At 38.3% G+C, this 20,952-nt stretch overlaps 1 protein-coding gene and 1 pseudogene across 1 annotated transcript in view; one reads left to right on the forward strand and one right to left on the reverse strand.

Moving 5' to 3' along the window:
* Positions 1–11: 11 nt before the first annotated feature.
* LOC139934718 (uncharacterized) lies at positions 12–2,183 on the forward strand (annotated as a pseudogene).
* Positions 2,184–5,386: 3,203 nt separating this feature from the next.
* The window catches only part of LOC139934716 (A disintegrin and metalloproteinase with thrombospondin motifs 16-like), a 132,887-nt gene continuing 117,321 nt past the window's right edge, over positions 5,387–20,952 (reverse strand). The window contains exons 17-22 of the mRNA XM_071929092.1: positions 15,964–16,090; positions 15,146–15,350; positions 13,802–13,990; positions 12,447–12,644; positions 10,856–10,994; positions 5,387–7,689 (exon numbers count right to left, since the gene is read on the reverse strand). Of these exons, the coding sequence (XP_071785193.1) occupies positions 7,574–7,689; positions 10,856–10,994; positions 12,447–12,644; positions 13,802–13,990; positions 15,146–15,350; positions 15,964–16,090 (974 nt within the window). The 3' untranslated portion in view covers positions 5,387–7,573. The remainder of the gene's footprint in view (positions 7,690–10,855; positions 10,995–12,446; positions 12,645–13,801; positions 13,991–15,145; positions 15,351–15,963; positions 16,091–20,952) is intronic.

Raw genomic sequence — 20,952 nt, forward strand, 5'->3', positions numbered from 1 at the left:
ATGGAGATTATTTTATTTTATTTTAGATATCAATTTATAAAACCGAACACACCAACTATAGCTTACAAAGTACACTTTTGTATGATGTGAAGCAACTTTATCAGTGAATCTGAATTCTACTTAATAAATACTTAGGCTAATAAATACACATTACCATGCTTCTGTAAACCTGTTCAATGCTGATGCTTATCACTAGCCATCTTAAATCATTCCATTCCTTGCTTGTTCCATTGAGTGCTCAAGATTTTAATGACATTTATTGATACCTGAAGTATGTATTTCTTCTGAATGAACAACTCGGATAAAAGATAATGAAGATGTAAAAAGCTTTCCATCATTCATGTGCCGCGGCTATAAATTTCGAAACTAAGATATGTGTTCTCTCAGATTCATAATGGAATGTATGTAATTGACAACACCAAAAGTGTACCCCTCTTACTTAACTGTAAAAAAAAAAAGCAAGTATGATCAGGTTGAATGTGTACAGGCAGATCAAGTCTACACTGTAACTACAGATTCATTGTAAGTGTAGCTTTTGTTCAGAGAATTAAATGTGTACATGAAGGAGTAGTACATGAATGCAATAAGATATCATGCTTTTACATGCAGTTAAACTTGCTAGTATCCATAGTGAAACATCAAGGTGTTAACATCCCAAGTAGCCATCAAGATGGTAACATCCCAATTAGCCATCAAGATGGCAACATCCCAAATAGCCATCAAGATGGCAACATCCCAAGCAGCCATCAAGATGGTAACATCCCAAGCAGCCATCAAGATGGTAACATCCCAAGCAGCCATCAAGATGGTAACATCCCAAGCAGCCATCAAGATGGTAACATCCCAAGTAGCCATCAAGATGGCAACATCCCAAATAGCCATCAAGATGGCAACATCCCAAGCAGCCATCAAGATGGTAACATACCAAGCAGCCATCAAGATGGTAACATCCCAAGTAGCCATCAAGATGGTAACATCCCAAGCAGCCATCAAGATGGTAACATCCCAAGCAGCCATCAAGATGGTAACATCCCAAGCAGCCATCAAGATGGTAACATCCCAAGTAGCCATCAAGATGGTAACATCCCAAGTAGCCATCAAGATGGTAACATCCCAAGTAGGCATCAAGATGTCAATATCCAAAGTAGGCATCAAGATGGTAACATCCTAAGTAGGCATCAAGATGCAACATCCCAAGTAGCTATCAAGGTGGTAACATCCCAAGTAGCCTTCAAGATGGTAACATCCTAAGTAGGCATCAATATGGTAACATTTTAAGTAGGCATCAAGATGGTAACATTTTAAGTAGGCATCAAGATGGTAACATCATAAGTAGCCATCAAGGTGGTAACATCCCAAGTAGCCATCAAGACGGTAACATCCTAAGTAGCCATCAAGATGGCAACATCCCAAGTAGCCTTCAAGATGGTAACATCCCAAGCAGCCATCAAGGTGGTAACATCCCAAGTAGCCATCAAGATGGTAACATCCCAAGTAGCCATCAAGATGGTAACATCCCAAGTAGCCATCAAGATGGTAACATCCCAAGTAGCCATCAAGATGGTAACATCCCAAGTAGCCATCAAGATGGTAACATCCCAAGTAGCCATCAAGATGGTAACATCCCAAGCAGCCATCAAGGTGGTAACATCCCAAGTAGCTATCAAGGTGGTAACATCCCAAGTAGCCTTCAAGATGGTAACATCCTAAGTAGCCATCAAGATGGTAACATCCCAAGCAGCCATCAAGATGGTAACATCCCAAGTAGCCATCAAGATGGTAACATCCCAATTAGCCATCAAGATGGCAACATCCCAAGTAGCCATCAAGATGGTAACATCCCAAGTAGCCATCCAGATGGTAACATCCCAAGTACATGTAGGCATCAAGATGGTCACATCCCAAGTAGCCATCAAGATGGTATCATCCCAAGTAGGCATCAATATGGTAACATCCCAATTAGCCATCAAGATGGCAACATCCCAAGTAGCCATCAAGATGGTTTCATCCCAAGTAGGCATCAAGATGGTAACATCCCAAGTAGCCATCCAGATGGTAACATCCCAAGTACATGTAGGCATCAAGATGGTCACATCGCAAGTCACCATCAAGACGGTAATAATGAGGCATAAAGAAGTTCTAATCTTTTTGCGGAGTTGTTCAAAACACCAATCATCTTGAGATTAGATATTTGAAAACAAAAACTAACCTCAACTTCATTTGCTCTTATTTTTGTAGTTTTTGAAACTTGACCAAGAATTAGGTGGATAATATTATTGGACATACATGTGTACATAATGTGGTGGGTTGAGGTAATATGTATTATAACACCCCTTACCAATATTCTGCCTTCATTGCTCTAAACCAATGTTTAGAGCGCGTCACATGATATGTCTTAGTTTTACTAGACGACGGCCGTGTGATAGTGCATCGGTTTGCCGTGCGATAGTCCGAAGACTATCACACGGCGTGCAGTACCCAGACGTCCGTTGCGTGTACGAGGATGATAAATTAATAGTCTGTAACCATTTTGGATTATTAGACACTACATGTACATGCAGCACCGGAAAAGTTTTCGCAATCTGTATTCGCGTCGTCCGTGGATTGTAGCGTTCAGGTCTGTAACTTTATAATAGTACAGTATTTAGAAATGTTTGGGGTGTTATAAAACAAATATCGAGTGCTTTTACTCGCGCAATGGTTAGAACTATGACTCCCTTGGTGATCCCCGGAGCATTCTATTTTCCCTCGGCTTCGCCTCGGCAAAATAGAATGCTCCGCGCCCCGGGAAAATAGAATGCTCCGGGGATCACCTAGGAGTCATAGTTTTAACCATAGCACTCGAAGCAGTCAATACTTGTAAACAATCCTTGAGTGGGCAAACAGTGATAACTGCAATCAGCATTAATCAGGTTGACAAACATACCAAGACCCTGTCATTATAATAAAATACATGTAACCATCTTACATAATGTCCATTACAACAATTTAAATGACTAACAACTGTTATGTATCCATTTACATTGTAGGTTTTAGTACTTGTAATTCATAATATATCTGAATTTCATTTGCAGTTAATGGCATTTGATTTAAAAGGGAGCTTAGCACCGATTAAAGCTAAAATTCAGCTTAGCACCAACTGATAGCAACCAAGAACATGATCAACAAAATGAGTGTAGTTCTCAACACACAAGCATTGTAAACAACTGTGTGTTTGATAAATATATATATAACTTTTCTAAAGCTTGTTTCTGAATGATTGTTTGACACTTGATTACATCTCACTTTTCCATTTAACTTCAGAAATCCCTTCATTGCTCTTGCTTACACAACACTCGTCCCATAATAAACCCACAAATTTGATTTCAACCCAATTCTTTATTATATAGCACAATTAACATATTCATCCTAAGGTTATTATGTTGTTCAATCGTTAATACCAATATTAAAATGATGAATAGTGTAACACCTGGGATAGAAGGTCCTATCAATTTTGCATGGATTAAATTGAAACGTCAAACCAACACCATTTTTCAAAAGTCACCTTTTGTTCTAACCAATGAAAGACCAAAGAGACTCCTCTATGACTTGACAAACTAAGTGACAGCGTGGAGGAAGGAAGAGAAGGAATTCAAACGACCCGCAAAACCGCAGAGTAACAAAAGAATACCCTGACAATGCCCCTGTCTGACCAGTGAAAAAAAAAGGAGACCTCCTGCTGGACGGCCGATTAGTGAGCGCGATTAGATCTCTTTGTACAGAAGGTGTGGTACCGCCACTCTGCACCTTTGCCTTTGTGTAAAGTTGAATCATTGAAGACAAGAATTGTGAATATACACGTTTTCATTTACCATTTGAGGTGTTTACATGGAAATATCATAGCATATTTTTACATTTTTTGTGACTTTCCTGTCACTAAGCGGTGGTTCAAAATGTGGGTATTAGCACACGAGGATGGTTGGTTGGTGGGCGAAAGTGTACACAAATTTTATCAGGTCTCAAAAAAATGTTTTTTCTTTCTTTATTATATCCATACGACATACGACACCATAGTTGAGTGAAGAACCAAGTGCGCACGCCCAAACTCACAGACGCCAGGTCGCCCATTGTTTGTATAAGGTATATGTGGGTGATGATTACGAGGTGAAATTTAAATAAATTTGCATACCATTATTTTAGTTTCACCCTGAAATGTCAGAAGAGCAATTGCCTGAGCTTACAGAGTCTTCATTCATATTGCCAGCAGTTTGCAATCATTTCCCTCAAATATTTGATAATCGATTTTCATGCTTCTTAACCAATGTCAAGTAATATTTCCAGTTTTCTGCTAGAACAGAATGTTAATACATTACAAATATTTTAGGGTAAACATTTAGTCTTAACATTTAGAAGTTTATTCAACAATGGCAAGGGAAAAGTTGAATAACTCAATTGAAAGTTGCAGACACTATGAAGCACATGACAATTAATCTAAATATTACTGTTACAAAAAGTAATGTCAATTGAAAGATTCAATGGGGTACAAGTCAATAAGGAAAGACATTTTAATTACGCATACAGAGTCATTTATGTTGATGCTGTTTTCTCATATTCAAACACTTGAAGGAAACAACAGTAGTGTTCCCTGTGTTTGGGAAATGGCTATTGTGATACATTGGCAGCTAAGGAAACCACATCAAGAATACTTCATTATTATTTCATATTGCATTACATTACTTGGGGGAAGGAAATTGTGTGCATTTGCTAGCATAACTGTCAGTACAGTGGTGCAGCCAATGGTGAATTAAATTACACCATTAAACTAAATAATCTTTATATAGGATCAGATAGCTTGCTGAGTCCTCGAAGTACTTCCATATATATTATGTACTACTCTAGAATCCAGTCTCTTATTTTAAAAGCAAACTGAAAATATGAAAATTAGTTTTGTGAGACAATTTTCTCACACAATTCAGTATTTCAGAAGAAATTGTTTCTTTAAAAAATGGTACTAGTATCAATTTTATAAGCCTTTAAATTAACTGTTTAAAATTGCCAGACAGAGGCAGTCAACTAATTAGATAACAAGCATTGAGATATACCTCTAGCATGAATAATTACTGTGTATGGAACATATTTGTAATGATACACAACTGTTTCTAACTTGATTAAAGGAACACATTACCTTGGGTCGGACGAGTTGGTCTATAACAATTCTTATGAAATACATATGGTTAGAAAGATGTTTTTAAAGTAGAATAAAATGATCCACACAAATTTGCCTCGAAACTGCACGGTTTCCCTTTTACTTTGCGAACTAACACGGTCGGCCATTTATAGGAGTAAAAAATTTGACTCCCATAAATGGCCGACTGTGTTAGTCGACGAGGTAGAAAAGAAAACCGTGCAATTTCGAGGCATGTTTGTGTGGATCATTGTATTCTACTTTTATAACATCTTTCACCCCATATTCATTTTATATCAAACGGTTACAAATGCTTTTCAAAGACCAACTCGACCAATCCAAGGCAACGTATTCCTTTGAGAATAATTGTCTAACAAGTCGTTCATTATTGTCAGCCATCAGCATTTAAGGAAAACTCCACAATTCCTGCAACATTTGGAACCCTGTTAACCTTATTTTGATCAGAAACTAAAGGAGGTAGTAAATGCTTACAGATGATAATGTACGTTGGATGAGAGATCAGTCAATTCACTTTGGAAAGGTGAAAGACATCACTGAAAACAAAAGCAAATGTCCTGTTAAATTCTTGTAAAGTTCTTTTATAAAAGCACAAACAACAACTCTTCAATAGAGACCAGCATTTGTGAACAAGCCTCCATAAAATGAATTACTTCATTCTACTAACAATCTGTCCATCTTAAAGGCAGTGGACACTATTGGTAATTACTCAAAGTAATTATTAGCATAAAACCTTTCTTGGTGACGAGTAATGGGGAGAGGTTGATGGTATAAAACATTGTGAGAAACGGCTCCCTCTGAAGTACCATAGTTTTTGAGAAAGAAGTATTTTTCCATGAATTCGATTTCTAGACCTCAGATTTAGAATTTGAGGTCTTGAAATCAACAATCTAAACGTACACAACTTCGTGTGACAAGGGTGTTTTCTTCTTTTATTATTATCTCGCAAGTTTGATGACCGATTGAGCTCAAATTTTCACAGGTTTGTCATTTTTTGCATATGTTGAGATACACCAACTGTGAAGGCTAGTCTTTGACAATTTCCAATAGTGTCCACTGCCTTTAAAGTAGGTTGCTAAAACTCCATTAAACTTTTTCTAATTTTATTTGTTATAAAAATACATGAATGATCTTTTCATCTAAAACTAGCAATTCGTATGAAAAAATATTTGTTTGATACACAGTATAACTGAATACAAACTGTTTGTATGCTGTCCGGTAAAAATGATTAATTGGACTCATTTGATTGATTGCCAAGCAACCACTGAGCACACTGTGTATCTAAGATGTAGTGCACAACTTTAAATCTTAATTCACTTACAATCAATCAATAATGCTATTTAATACAATTTGTGCTATTTTTTGTTGATATTAATCTTTCTGATCACATTATTACAAGACAGCATTACAAAGCATTTCATGATTTCTTTACACTATTTTTTCTTCATTCATAAGAAAATATACCGGTGGGCATGGTTTTCAATTTTCAAAAAGCTTTTAAACAATACAAATTCATTCAATGATCAGTTTCACACACAATTAAATAAAAGATACTCTATCACACAATAAAAATATAACTTCCTAATGTACATCGACCAATACCAATAAATAAGTTGAATTTGACCCTGCTTTACACGAATACATACAGTGGAGAAACTCTTTAGATATGCAAAATGGAAGACAATGATTGAAGTTTATGTTCTCATACATCATCACTTATACCCTGAATACCACAAATACACAAACCTACCATATCAAGTATTTACAGTTAAAAGGTTCTTAAGGCAGTAGTATGCATAGAATTGATGTAAGTCAATAATTTACGAAAGAATAAAACCAACATGGATTAAAAAAATAAATCTACATGTATTTTGAGCGTTCCGGTTGGGACTGTACTATACTCATGAACAATGGAGCAAAACTGAAATGCAAAATCACAGGTCTTGCAAGGCAATCATAGAACTGATCTTCAAACAATGTACTTGCATTTACCATGCCTGGAAAAACACACAGCTCCATTACCATGCATGGAAAAACACACAGCTCCAGCAACCAGGCCACAGATCTTTGCAACAATTATTTTTTATTACTATTTGGAAGATAAATGCAAATCAGCTACATCCCACAATTACAACATGTGACTTGACACAGGTCTGAGACCTACAAGATAGCATCAAGTGTCTTGACTACATGTATGTCCATTGGTTTTTCTAGGGGTGGTATTGGTTTTCCTAGGGATTGTACAGACATGTTTAGTAGAGTACAATGCTGTGACATGGATTGTAAATAGGTGACAAATTTTAGGCATTTAATAGACATCTGACCATTTGTGTGTCTAGCAATAATAAACTACTGTGTTGCCCTCCATCTAGTCCATACAGGCAGAAGACATCAGGTACTGTGTTTGCAGGAGTAGCAGCATTTGGGTCCATAGAAGTGGTGTCCGCACATTTGATGTTGTGGCACAAGGTAACACCAGTTGTATGAATCAATGCAAACAGGTGTTGCTGCAATGCAAACAAATATTCCTTAAATTGTCAACCCCCAAAAATTGAATATACATTCAACTGCCAAGCAATAAGCAATAACTTATTTCTTATTAGAAAGTATACAACACTGATACTGTATACCCTTAAGCCCAGTTGACGCCACAAATTTGCAGCTCACAGTTCACTCCAGTTAATTGATCTGTGCTCATACTGGTGCAAAGCATTTGCAGAAAAGAGTTGTAATGTACATGTACATGTACTAGCTCCAAGTTTGCTTCACATTCACATAGCAGGAAGTATGAACTAGGCTCAACATGTGTTTGTGAAACAGATCATAGGACTTTTCCTTATTAGCATACTGCATGCCTTTGGGACCCAACGTTTCAAATGAAGTTGGCATGTTACTAATGGTTTACAGTTTATGATGCATTGTCTATGGACATATATATACCTACAGTGTTAAAGCGTTTGTAGAAAGGCTTTTAGACGATAATTTAACTACAATTGATGGTGTTGTTGTGTTAATAGCTAAACAATCTATTGAACAAAAATACAAAATCACCCTCAAAGTGTATTTTTGTGGGGAAAAAATATTATTTTTAAATTCTGTGATAGGAATGTTACTTTGAGACTTTCGAGGTAATGATTAAGTGGGCGACTAGTGGAATTCATTTATGCTTTCAAAATGGTAAATATGGTTGCCCACTGTTTAGATATAGATGACAGACACATATTAGCCATACATCATTATTATGCCGTGCCCTTTCTCCCCGTTGGCCATCATGCCCTTTTTTTAACCCATGTTTTTGACAAAAACATTTGTTTTTGGCCGACTTCTTACGGTCAACAATAATTTTACAGTGAACTCTATTCAGCAGTCGCGGTATTCAATGTTCACAACAAGCGCACAGAGATCAATTTCCCTCGCATGGTCATTGCACGCTAGGGATTGGGCAAACCTGTGTCACATATCAATCCACAGGCCCGTTTATCTGACGTCACGATTTTACAAGGAACCAGTCTAACAATCAATTGAACAACAGAGGGCGCTGTTGTCAGTAATGCCCACATTGATATTGCTCGTTTATTGAACGCAAGAAAAATATCATGCATAAAATTACTCTTGGAAATTGTTTTTGAAGGAATTTGCCAAAATAAAGAAGCAAAAAGAGCGCTTGAAGCAAGATGTACATGTATAAGATTAAAAAACCTTGCTTGTTTGATCTTTCATGTAGGTGGAAGAACTACCCGCCCTAAATGTAAATATGTGGTATAATTTCATTTCAAGGATTTGGGTACTTTTTGTAACACAAAACACAAATTAGTTGCTGTGGTGATGTAGTTTTTGAGAAATGAGTAAACGATGTCATAAAAATACGTTTTTATATGCTAAAATAATTTTCATTACATTGTTTTACTCAATTCTAAAAAACTGCAGCATCTCAGCAAGTAATATTTTCAGGGAAGCTTTCTACTATCATTATCTTCTAAGTGTGTAAGTTTAATGTAAATCTGTGGACATTGTGCTTTTGTCCTACAAAAAAAGTACACAGACCCTTTAATTTCATTTGTGATTTTTGCCCTTTGTTTGTGTGCAGATATTTTAATAAAACACTAGGCCCTCTTCATGTTTTCTGATATCTGATTTGTCTGAGTCTGAATTTCTCTTGTAGGAAAATCTTGATGGACTTTAGACGCGAAAGCCAAAACATCTTTCATGTTCCATTTTACATTTGAAAATAGCACTTTACTTGTAGGTTTATATTTCAAAATGCAACTGTTTATACATTGAGTTTGGCCATTCTTTGACATATCCAAAAAGAAAATTGACCAAAAGACCCTCGGAAAATAATTGGATTGTAACTACAATAAAGAACAACCATCCCTAGTCCTTGTACACTGTAGGTCTATTTAAACAATAACAAATACATCCTCAACTTCCTGCTGAGTTCATGTCAATCTGCCTTTTACATGTATGATCATGTTAATCTAATTGAACAAAACATCATAAGCCCTCATGAGTCCCGATTCATAAATCTAAACTGCTCACAAAAAGTAAGGAAACTTTTTTCAATCCAGTATATTTGTTATTATTTAATACTCTATTTGTGTATGGTATATATCATTGCAAAGCTGACATGTTCCTCTTCAAAATGATATCAAACTTGCAATGATTACATGTTGCTGGACTTGACCACGTTAATGAGAATGAGACAAAGTCACAAATCAAATGTGCCAAAATTAGCAGTTTTGTGTTACCGTGTGAACAATCAAATTGACACTGTAATTGAAACAAGCAAGACAACTTACTGATCTTAATCCACTTTATTGAGACAAGAAGTTTGGTATAGAGCAAGACAACTTACTGATCTTGATACACTTAATTGATAGAAGTTCAGTAACGAGTGGATGATCCGAAGGCGTTGATGACAGCCTGGCACCTTCTTCTCATGCTGCACAAAAGTCTTGTGATGCGCTGATGATGAGGGATGGCGTTCCATTCTTCATTAAGGAACCTGGTTAGGTCAGCCAAAGTTGATGTGTTGGTGGTTCTGGTGCGGACAGCGAGGCCAAGCTGGTCCCACAGATGTTCCATGGGGTTCAGGTCTGGACTGTTAGCGGGCAAATCCATCCGGTGCACCCCAACCTTGTTCAGGTAGTCACCAGTCGGGCTCGATGGGGGCGAGCGTTGTCATCTTGAAAGATGGCATTTTGGTCTAAGAGTCTGCAAGTATGGGACTGCAATCGGCTGTAGAATATCGTCTTGCAAATACCCACCAAACAAGGTGTTTTTTCAAGAGATGAGGGTTAATTGTTTCTGATGAGCTCACTGGTGCAAATCTTTGTGTAAACCACTAATGGTTCTGAAAAGCTTGATCGGTTTGATTATTGAGCATTGACCATTCACACACAACGGTAATTTTGGCACATTTGATTTGTGACTTTGCCTCATTGTTATTCGTGTAGCCAAGTTCAGCAACATGTAATCATTGCAAATGTGGTATCATTTTAAAGAGGAACAGTTCAGCTTTGCATTGATATATACCATATACAAAGAGAGTAATAAATACTAACAAATATACTGGATTGAAAAAAGTTTCCTTACTTTTTGTGAGCAGTTTATGTCTTGCTAAGAACACAGGCATCATGGCCAGTCCTGACTGCTCAGACACTGCTGACTTACCATTCCATGGACATGGTTCAGAGCTGCAGCTCTGGCTTGCAGCAGGTTTGTTCTTTGTATTACAATCATCTGCAGTTTCCTGAGACTTCAAGCACTGGACTTGACGAGACTTGGTACCACCACCACATGTCTGTGAACACTATATAAGATAAAAGTAAACAAAATTGTACACAAGGGGCATCACTGCATGGCATTGAATTACTTGTTAACTTGGCTTTGTGTTGTTACTCCGGTCAGTACTGTTAACACAAGTTAAACAGACACGACAGATACAGATACCCAAATGTCAAACCTTAGTTTTCTTTCCTTTTTGTTTCTTTCCAGTTTCAACAATAATTGTAATACTACTTGTATAAGTAATAGAGGACTGATGAGAACTTGTTGAAGATTGCACAGAAATATATGAGCGGGTGAAGTAAAGGAGTACAAGAGGGAAAGAAAACAGGAAAGACATCAAGATTGGCAGAACAAACCACTTCATGGCAGGTTCTTATTAAGTGTACTATAGAAAAAATGAGTGACCTGTGTTACATGGTCACAGTTTGTAACTTTAAACCTGTAGCCAGCGTGTGTGTTTGCTGAGCCATATCTTCCTTTCTTTACTTTCCCCACCTGTAATGGCACAATTATTCCTTTAAAGATGTCGTCATGCTTGAGAAATTGTGCGGTATAAAAGGTAATGCATGCCATAGCCGCACCCTCTTTCGATTCTGGGAAGCTCGGGACGGGATGCTGACCGGTGCAAACCTCGGGGATGTGATGTTCACTACTTCTACCGTGGGGTCTGACGGCGCAACTGACTGGACGGGAATTCTTTGGGCATAGTACTGAGGGTCTTGGACTACCGTAACTGTGATGTTCTACCGTACTACCGAAGGCTACCTACCGGTGGTGAGTGCCGGGCTCCCTACCGATGGTGAGTGCCGGACTCCCCGTTCCCGAGCACTCCTGGGTCGATTGAGCACTTAAAAATATTCTGATTTCCTTGATATTTGGCCGAATTCTTACTTTGTTATACTGATTCAGTTCATTTACGAATTATGCCTTGATTTATGCCATATCTAACTTCACTTTGTCATCACCCTTTGTAAGCTTTGATTTTCGTAAATAAATTACTTAAATAATTGTTACTGTACACAAAATGTTTCAACCGTTGCCTTTGTCAGTTGCTGGTTTTCCCTTTCTTTAATTGTTTTGGTAATTCCATTGTTTTATTAGTCTGCCGCGCGTACCAACTTAAGAGGTTTAACCTTGTGAGTTGGCCGTACGTAACACCTGCAACAAGTCCTGGAATTGGCTAAAGAGCGGAGAGTTGAAGAAGAAAACCGAGGGCTTGATCAGTGCAAGACCAGTCTCTGAGGACAAATGTAATGAAGGCAAGAATAGAGAAAGTAAACGTCTCTCCTATGTGCAGAATAGCACAGGGGCGTCCGATTGTTTTAGTATTAGATAAGACAAAGAAGACGTAATATTTATATTTACATTCTCATCTTTTCCAAGGGCATACAAAACTCCCAGTTATCTTAGTTATTGTTCAAATAGAACAGTTTATTTGATGTGTAATTGAGCTGCAAAGAAAGGTTATACTAACCTGTGACCAATGTGATGTTTGCCATTTTCCTGAATGTGATTCACATATGCCTCTATGACAAGGTTTCGTGGAAGCTACATGTGGTTTTTTAAGATGACTACACTCTTTGTCATCAATCTCTCGAAATTGACCCTGTCTGTTCATGAAGCTACAACTGATCATACGTGAACGGCGTCCCATACCACATGTTACTGTACACTGCAAACCAAAACACAATCAATTGGGTTTTTAACTTCTTTTTACTTTACACATGTAATATTTATATTTATATTCTTATCTTTTCCAAGGGCATACAAAATTCCCATTAATTGACAAAGCTATGTGTGTCCCCCCACCAAAAAAAAATTATTACTATAATAATGATGATAATAATAATAATAGTTATAACAATAATTATAATAAATAAATAAGTAAATAAATAGATAAATGAACTAGACATTGATAGTTTAAAACAGTTAATTGATGAACAGTATAGTTTTAACCATCAATTAGCTTACAAGCATCAAAAAGCATCAACCATTTCATTCAATGTAAAGATTGTCAAAATAACAAAGTCATTGAAGAAATATGAACTTATGGAATATTGAAGACTGATGAAGAGACCACTGAAAGGGAATTGAATCTTGAAAATCCCTTGAGAACATCTGCACAAAGCTACATACATGTTGTACATGTAGCACAATCTAAGCATGGGCACTGGAGCATGACTCAGCACTGCAAACATTAACAAAAATTTGTTGTTTTAACCACAACGAGCTTACATTGTGACCAAAGGGGTAAATAACAGCAGGGTTCCGGGGGGAACCCAATGACTAACTCACACACCAAGTTTTACTTTGACATTTGAGTCCTCATTGAGTTAAAACTTGCATGCAAGCGCACAAATGTGTAAACATCTGCAATCGTGAACCCTCCTTTGTTCAACTCCTTGTGATATAGCAACCATGGACCAAAATGATTTCCTTTGTGATAGCAACCGTGGACCTAATAGTCCTTTTTGTTATAGGTCCCCGGTTCGAATGCAGATACCTACCGACCCGCACAAACACACAAGTGTGTAAAAACCTAAAATTGTGGACCCTCCTTTGTGCAACTCTTAGTGATAGCAACTGTGGATCCAATTGTATTCCTTTGTAACAGCCCCGTGCACCTATTGTCCATTTTGTTATAGGTCCCTGGTTTGAATGTGGATACAAACCCACAAACACAATTAGAAGGACATGTCGGAAACAGTATACCCCTTCCGTGGCTTCACCAACCGTGGGGCATAACAAAACTGCTATGGTGCTCAATCAAACTTTGGACAGACATTTATCTAAAAACAACAACAAAAAGAGCAAAGAAAATAAGCAAACCTCGCTCCAAGCAGAAATATACCACTGAACTATCCGTGGGCACGTTTTAAGGTTGCAAGCTTTGTGTACAGCTGGTTGCTTCGTTCCCCTACACGAGGCTATCGGCTTGACTTTATGGTGACCATTTCTGGTGATACTCTGACAATCAACAGATCGTGTCATGAAACCATCACCACAAGACGTTGAACACTGTTGGTAGATGTGCAAATCAATGACTGAAAATAGTTAGCAACATATCAAAGAAAAGTTACAAGTTTGATTAACTAATGAACCAATGAACCGAACTTGATCGTTCTTAGATTCTAGTGACATTTTTTTATAAGTTTAAAGCAGCTAAATATCATACCCACTAAGTCATATATTTATGCGCAAAAATTTTCCCGATGCTGTGTGGATGTACCATTACAAAAATAGGAGGGTTTAATTTTTACACTAATGCGAAAGAATTAATTTAGATCAAAGTAGGGCAGTATTTTACCAATTATATAAGTTTGTCAGGTTTTTGGAGTGGGATAATGCAAATATTTGACAAATACTTAGATTTAAGACTATTTTGAAAATGCATTCGTTTCTCCAACATCATCAGGCGCATGGCCAGGCAGCAGCACCATAACTTTAAACAATGTATAATATTGCTTTGATCGCAAATTTCGACACCCCTAAAACAGTGTCACAAAACGCGAGGAAAGTGAAAAATTTAACCATTCTACCCTGAGATTTTTCAAGTTCTTGTTTAAATATAGTTTTCTAACATTGTGAAGTTTAAAAAAAATATCACCCATTCTACCCAATCGATTTTATTATTTTCAAGTTGTGGCGTTCAAATGAAATAATTACTTCCGTAATCGGTTTCATGTGTGGACCAGTCGGCATCCGGAGTTTGTGTGTGTTGGAATGGTACACCGAGCAGTCAGGGTGACAAACCGTGAACTGTACAGATCGCGCAAGCGCACAAACTAAACTTCACCTCAGAACATACGTGTGCCGTGTCTGAATGACTGTGTGCATATAAGGCATGCTCGGAAAAGAGATGAGTATCAATGTTGATGGTGCCTTTTTCTTTTTCCGTGTGGCCCCCCCCCCCCCCAATTTGTTCTCTTGAATTCACTCAGTTCAGCTGTTTGGTTGCAATGTGTGAATCCACCCTTAATGATTCAATGATTGAACCTCATAGCACCAGATGCCTGTAGCTTCAACTCACCTGTACAATGATGTATTTCCTTTTTGAAAAATCTATAAGTAGAGTAACTCTACCAAATATTGTAGACTGAATAAACGTACAAATTTGGGAAATAACTGTTGGTGGCATTAGTGTACATTTTTGGATGGTTTGTGTGTACTTACATCTGACCAAGCTGATGGTATCCAACGAGCAGGACAGTCGTGCATATTACAGTTTCTTCTTCTTCTTGGTTTGGAACCTACACAGAAGCTTTCCTTTACACTTTTATCAAAGTCATCTCTTAGAAGTCTCATGCACTTGACACGTCGTTTCTGGCGCCCTGAGCCACATGACTTGCTACATTCCATCCAACTAGATGCAACCCACCTGCAGGTACACAAACATCTGAGAATGGGTCTTGGTTTACAAAATGGGCTTTTGCAAGATCCATTATTATCTATAAAACGGTAACGCACTATTTTGAGGTCAAATAATTGATAGAGTGACTCCATACTTTACTTTATACATGTATGTACTCACAAGACTGATAGCTTGATCTATAAGGTCATTCAGACACATTACTAAAGTTGGTTTAGCTCATGGTATAACCCGATCGACTTTAACTCTGTGTGTCTGACGGTGCTAATGTGAATTTCCACAATATTGTTCAGGTCAACTACCAGCAGCCTGAAGCAATTAGAAGCCCTCTATGGGCACGGAGTTAGGGATTTATTGTATGAATCCCAGTGCTCTATGAACATGCTTTTAACAAAATAGTTTTTCAATTCAAGTGTTTTATTTAGCTCGGTAGAACACGCACAATAGTTTGAAATGTTTTATGGATTTTTATAATTTGGCAGAAATTTGGAATAATCTCCTACTGTTAGAGTATTGGTGCGTGATTCACTTTTAAAAAACAACTTTTTGTTCAACAAAATGGAAAACATGTTAGAGGTTTTTTTTAATTGAAAATTATATATTTGATAATTTTAGTCCTTACCTTGCTGGACATGGTCCCAAATTACAGTCGAAAACACCACTTCTTGGCATTGTTGCATTATCACAAAAGGAATTGTCCACTTCTGTTGTGTTATCTTGCAAACAATATACATCTGATGTTAATACACCTAAACATTATCAGGAGAAAATGAACATTACTTTAGAAACTTGAGTTGTTTTGTTATAATCCAATCCACTCCATACCAATATACTTCAATGTGCTACAATCAAATGAATCCCCCAAATCAAGGTGATTTGAGAGTCTGCAAAGGAACGATACTTACCTGTTAAACTTACAACTTGTATATTTCTCTAACGTTTAAGCTTCCACACTTAGATTAAAACCATAATAATAACAATAACAATAACAATAACAATAACAATAACAATAACAATAACAATAACAATAACAATAACAATAACAATAACAATAACAATAACAATAACAATAACAATAATAATAATAATAATAATAATAATAATAATAATAATAATAATAATAATAATAATAATAATAATAACAATAATAATAATAATACAGCATTTATAAAGCGCACTAAATCTGTGGAACATTCAAAGCAATGGTCAAAGAACAAGAAGAAAACTTCACTCAATATCTGCAAAGGCTAATCTGAAGAGATGGGTTTTGAGAGAATGTTGGAATCGAGAGATGTCATGTGTGTCCTTGAGATGTTGAGGCAGAGAGTTCCAGAGGCGGGGTAAAATGTTACTGAATGCCCTGTCCCCATAGCTGGATAAACGGGTCAGAGGAACATAGAGCATGCTGCCAGATGACCTCAGACCCGGCCTGGCACTATGGGGCCGAATCATGTTCTGTATGTAGGTAGGGGATAGTCCATGGAGAGCCTTGAATGTCAGAAGGATGATCTTGTATTGGATTCTGGAATGAATGGGTAACCAGTGGAGATTGTGTAAAATAGGAGAAGTGTGTGAAGATATTTTGGTACCGATCAGTAATCTTGCTGCGGCATTTTGGACAGATTGTAGGCGATGAAGAGTGTTTTTAGGAAGCCCGGCAAGGAGACTATTGCAGAAGTCAAGCCTACTAGTGATGAAAGCATGAATAAGCTGTTCTGCTGCGCTAGTAGTGAGTAAGTGTCGAATTGCAGCTATACGCCTAAGGAACATGTAAGAGGTCCGACAGGTATTAGAGACGTGCTTCTTGAGGTCCATGCTTTGGTCAAAAAGCACGCCTAGGTTTCGGGCATCTGAGCTTGGTTGAACATGAGCATCCCCAACCTGTATGTCCTGTATTTGTACCTTGTGTCGGAAGTGAGGGGAAGATATGACAAGAAACTCAGTCTTGTGAGGATTGAATTTGAGAAAATTAACTGACATCCATGTTTGGATATCAGTGAGGCAGTTAGTGAGTACATCAAGCACTTTGGAACCATCACCTGTGACAGTGGGGCAGAATGTAGTGTATAATTGAGAGTCGTCTGCGTTAAAGTGATATTGTAAACCATGGTTACAAGCAATTTGACCAAGAGGCGAAGTGTTAAGTGTGAAAAGCACCGGGCTGAGGACAGAGCCCTGAGGTATTCCGTAAGGAACCTTGGCCACAGCCGAAGCCTCGTCTTGTATTGATGATCTGAGAACGATCATGTAGATAAGACTTAAACCAGGATAGGGCAGAGCCTTGGATGCCAAAATAATTATACAATCTATGAAGCAATAATTTGTGGTCAATTGTGTCAAAGGCCAACGAGAGATCGAGCAAGACTAGCAGTACAACCTTTTTGTTGTCAACTGCACGCATGATGTCGTTGTGGACTTTAAGAGGGCAGTCTCGACACGATGAAATTGCTTGTAAGCAGATTGTTGGCTCTCGTGCAACTCATGTCGATCTACATGTGCATTTAACCTGCTTGCTACTACCTTCTCGACGACCTTTGACACAAAAGACAGGTTGGATATAGGACAATAATTGTTCAAGTCTCTAATTTGCTGGATCTTGTTGGTAAAATAGCCGGAGAACCTGGTCACGAGTTCTTTGAGGGATGAATGAACAGGTAGCTTGGGTGTTGGTTTCCTGTTCATGAGGCGGTTTGTTATCTGAAATAGGGATTTCCGGTTACCCTGACAGTCGCGGATTTGTCCATGATAGTATTTTGACTTAGCAGCAGTAAAAATATGTTTGACCTTATCCCGCTGTGACTTGAACATATCATGGTAAATCTTGAGGTTGGTTATTCGCCACTTTCTTTCCAGTTGGCGGCGCCGTTGCTTGGCAATAGCGATATCTTTGTTGTACCACGGGACTGCGGGCCGTTCGACGATCTGACATGTCTTTATTGGCGCATGGGAGTTGACAAGTTGGGCAAGGATGGAATTATACTGATCAGTGAGGTCATCAAGTGTGGCGGCGGGATCAGTACAAATGGAAGAGGCGATGACGTCATTCCTAAAGCTTTCCAAGTTAATGGATTTGATTTTGCGGTAGGATACCAGTCTTTTAGTGTGCTGCGGTTTGTGGAGATCCAGGAGGCAGTGGACTGCACAGTGGTCAGACACAAACTCAGATGAAAGAATTGACTTGAAGAGGTTGTCTGATTGGCGAACAATAACGAGATCAATGGTATGGCCAGAGTTGTGTGTTTTGAAATTCACCAATTGCTGCATACCATAGTGCTGAGGAAGGTCTCGGAAGTGATTAGTTTCGAATGTATTGTTGTCCAAGTGAATGTTAAAATCACCCAGAATAATGGGAACTCCGTTGAAGAGCACCTGCTGAATCAGTAGCTCAGTGATTTCTTCTATGAACCAACTGAATGGGACTCGACGTCGCTGTGAAGATGGGGGTTTGTAAAGAACAGTGACACTTAAGTGGTGATTGTTGTGGATAATGTCAACTGTGATGTGTTCAAAGGAAGAAGGGGATAGCGTCTGGTTGTCAGGTGGTTGCTTAGAAACAGACGCGGTGAGTCCCGATTTACACAGCAGGGCAACACCACCTCCTCTCCTGCCTTTTCTGTGGGCGTGGACAAGGTTGTAACCCTTGGGGGATAAGTTTGCACTGTTTTGGTCATTCTCGGATTTAAACCAGGTTTCCGTGAGAGCCAATATATCAATGTCGTGGTCTATAATGTGGTCCTTGATCAAGCTAGCTTTATTAGATGCCGACTGGCAATGCAGCAAACCAAGTTTTGTCATAAGTGCATTACAACTGTGACGCTGATTATGAATATCAATTGTAGAATATCCTCTGACTTTTTGCTTATCAGCCCGACAACCCCTGTGAACACAACGCCACTTACCGATTCCATGGCTCTTGATAGAAGCAAACACGTCTCTGGGTAATGTTAGCTGTTGAGGAGTCATGTTGGCTCTGATATCCCTTAGGCTGTTGCTGTCATAGTGCAGTATGTGCTGCAGTGAGTTTGACATGACTGGCTCAGTACAAATAGCTGCAAGTGCAAGCAGACTGCAGCTCCACAATACATGCACAAGGTGTGTCATGGCGGTCCTTGCATGTTTGTATGACGATAAGAAAAATGCAAGCAGAATACACAGTGATCTTGAGCAATACTGGATCCAAAAGGTTTATCAGTTTCACCGTAGGTGTGAAGCACAACTACTGTTAGAGTTAGAAGATCGACAGAAGGCCAAATCCGGTGAAATGAGGAAATTTGAGGAGACCAAATCGCGAGGGGCTGCCGGTTCTGGCGCGTCCAAACCCTCAAAAAGAACCTTAAGTAAGGCGAGCCACCAAGGAGAGGAGGAAGGAAGGTTTAACAGATAAGTGTCGTCCATTTGTGGACTCCCAAATCACCTTGATTTTGGGAAGTCCTTACTTATGCTAAAGATACTGGACACTATTGGTAATTGTCAAAGACCAGTATTCTCACTTGGTGTAGCTCAACTATGCACAAAATAACAAACCAAATAATGGAAGAAAAAACACCCTTGTCACACGAAGCTTTCGGACCTCAAAATCTAATTCTGAGGTCTTGAAATAAAATTTGTGGAAAATTACTCCTTCCATGAAAACTAAAATACTTCAGAGGGAGCCGTTTCCCACAATGTTTAATAATAATAATAGACGGTTCTTATATATTAGAAAGAGAATGAAATAACTTGAAAAGGCGAAAAAGAATAAATTAACTGTGATAACATTGATTGAACAAATGTGTCTTAACCCGGGTTTTAAATAGATCAGTAGTTTCAGCCAGCTTGACATTGTTGGGTAAACTGTTCCAAAGATGTACAGCAGCGTTCTGAAAAGAGCGAGAACCATAGGATGTTGATGTGATAGCCGGGGCTGAGAGAAGATGTTTGTTCTTTGAACGTAGGTTTCTAGCCGGTTGATACTGTTGAATTAAATCCTGGAGATAAGCAGGGGCTGTACCATGAAGACAATGATAAGTTAACACCAATATCTTAAATGCAATACGAGACCTAATTGGAAGCCAGTGTAAATTCTGCAGTATAGGGGTGATATGATCATGAGTGCGAGAACGAGTGACAAGCCTAGCAGCAGTATTTTGAATCCGTTGTAATTTACCAATTTGAAGATCAGGTAAACCATACAATAAACTATTACAAGAATCAATACGGCACATAACTAATGAATGGATCAGTTTTTCAGCAGATTTCTGATCTAGATAATGTCTAATGCTACCAATTTTGTGAAGGGCAAATGAAGCAGCCCGGCAAACATTATTAATATGTTAATTTTGGTTTTTACCCATACACCGATGTGTGTTAGCACTGTATACTCAGTACTTTCCCGAGTCCTGTGAAAAAATATCACAGGCATGTTACTCGGGTGGGATTCGAACCCACGACCCTTGCAATTCTAGAGCAGTGTCTTACCAACTAATTATTAATATGATCATTCATAGAAAGATGAGCATCGAAGGTCACTCCTAGGTTGCGAGCCCTAGGAACGGAGGAAATGGAGATATTATCTAAGGCAATATTGCTAATTGGAGAGCAGGATCTATGGCGACTGGTGACATGAATGAAT

This window comes from Asterias amurensis, chromosome 3, assembly GCF_032118995.1.
Source record: "Asterias amurensis chromosome 3, ASM3211899v1".
NCBI lineage: Eukaryota > Metazoa > Echinodermata > Asteroidea > Forcipulatida > Asteriidae > Asterias > Asterias amurensis.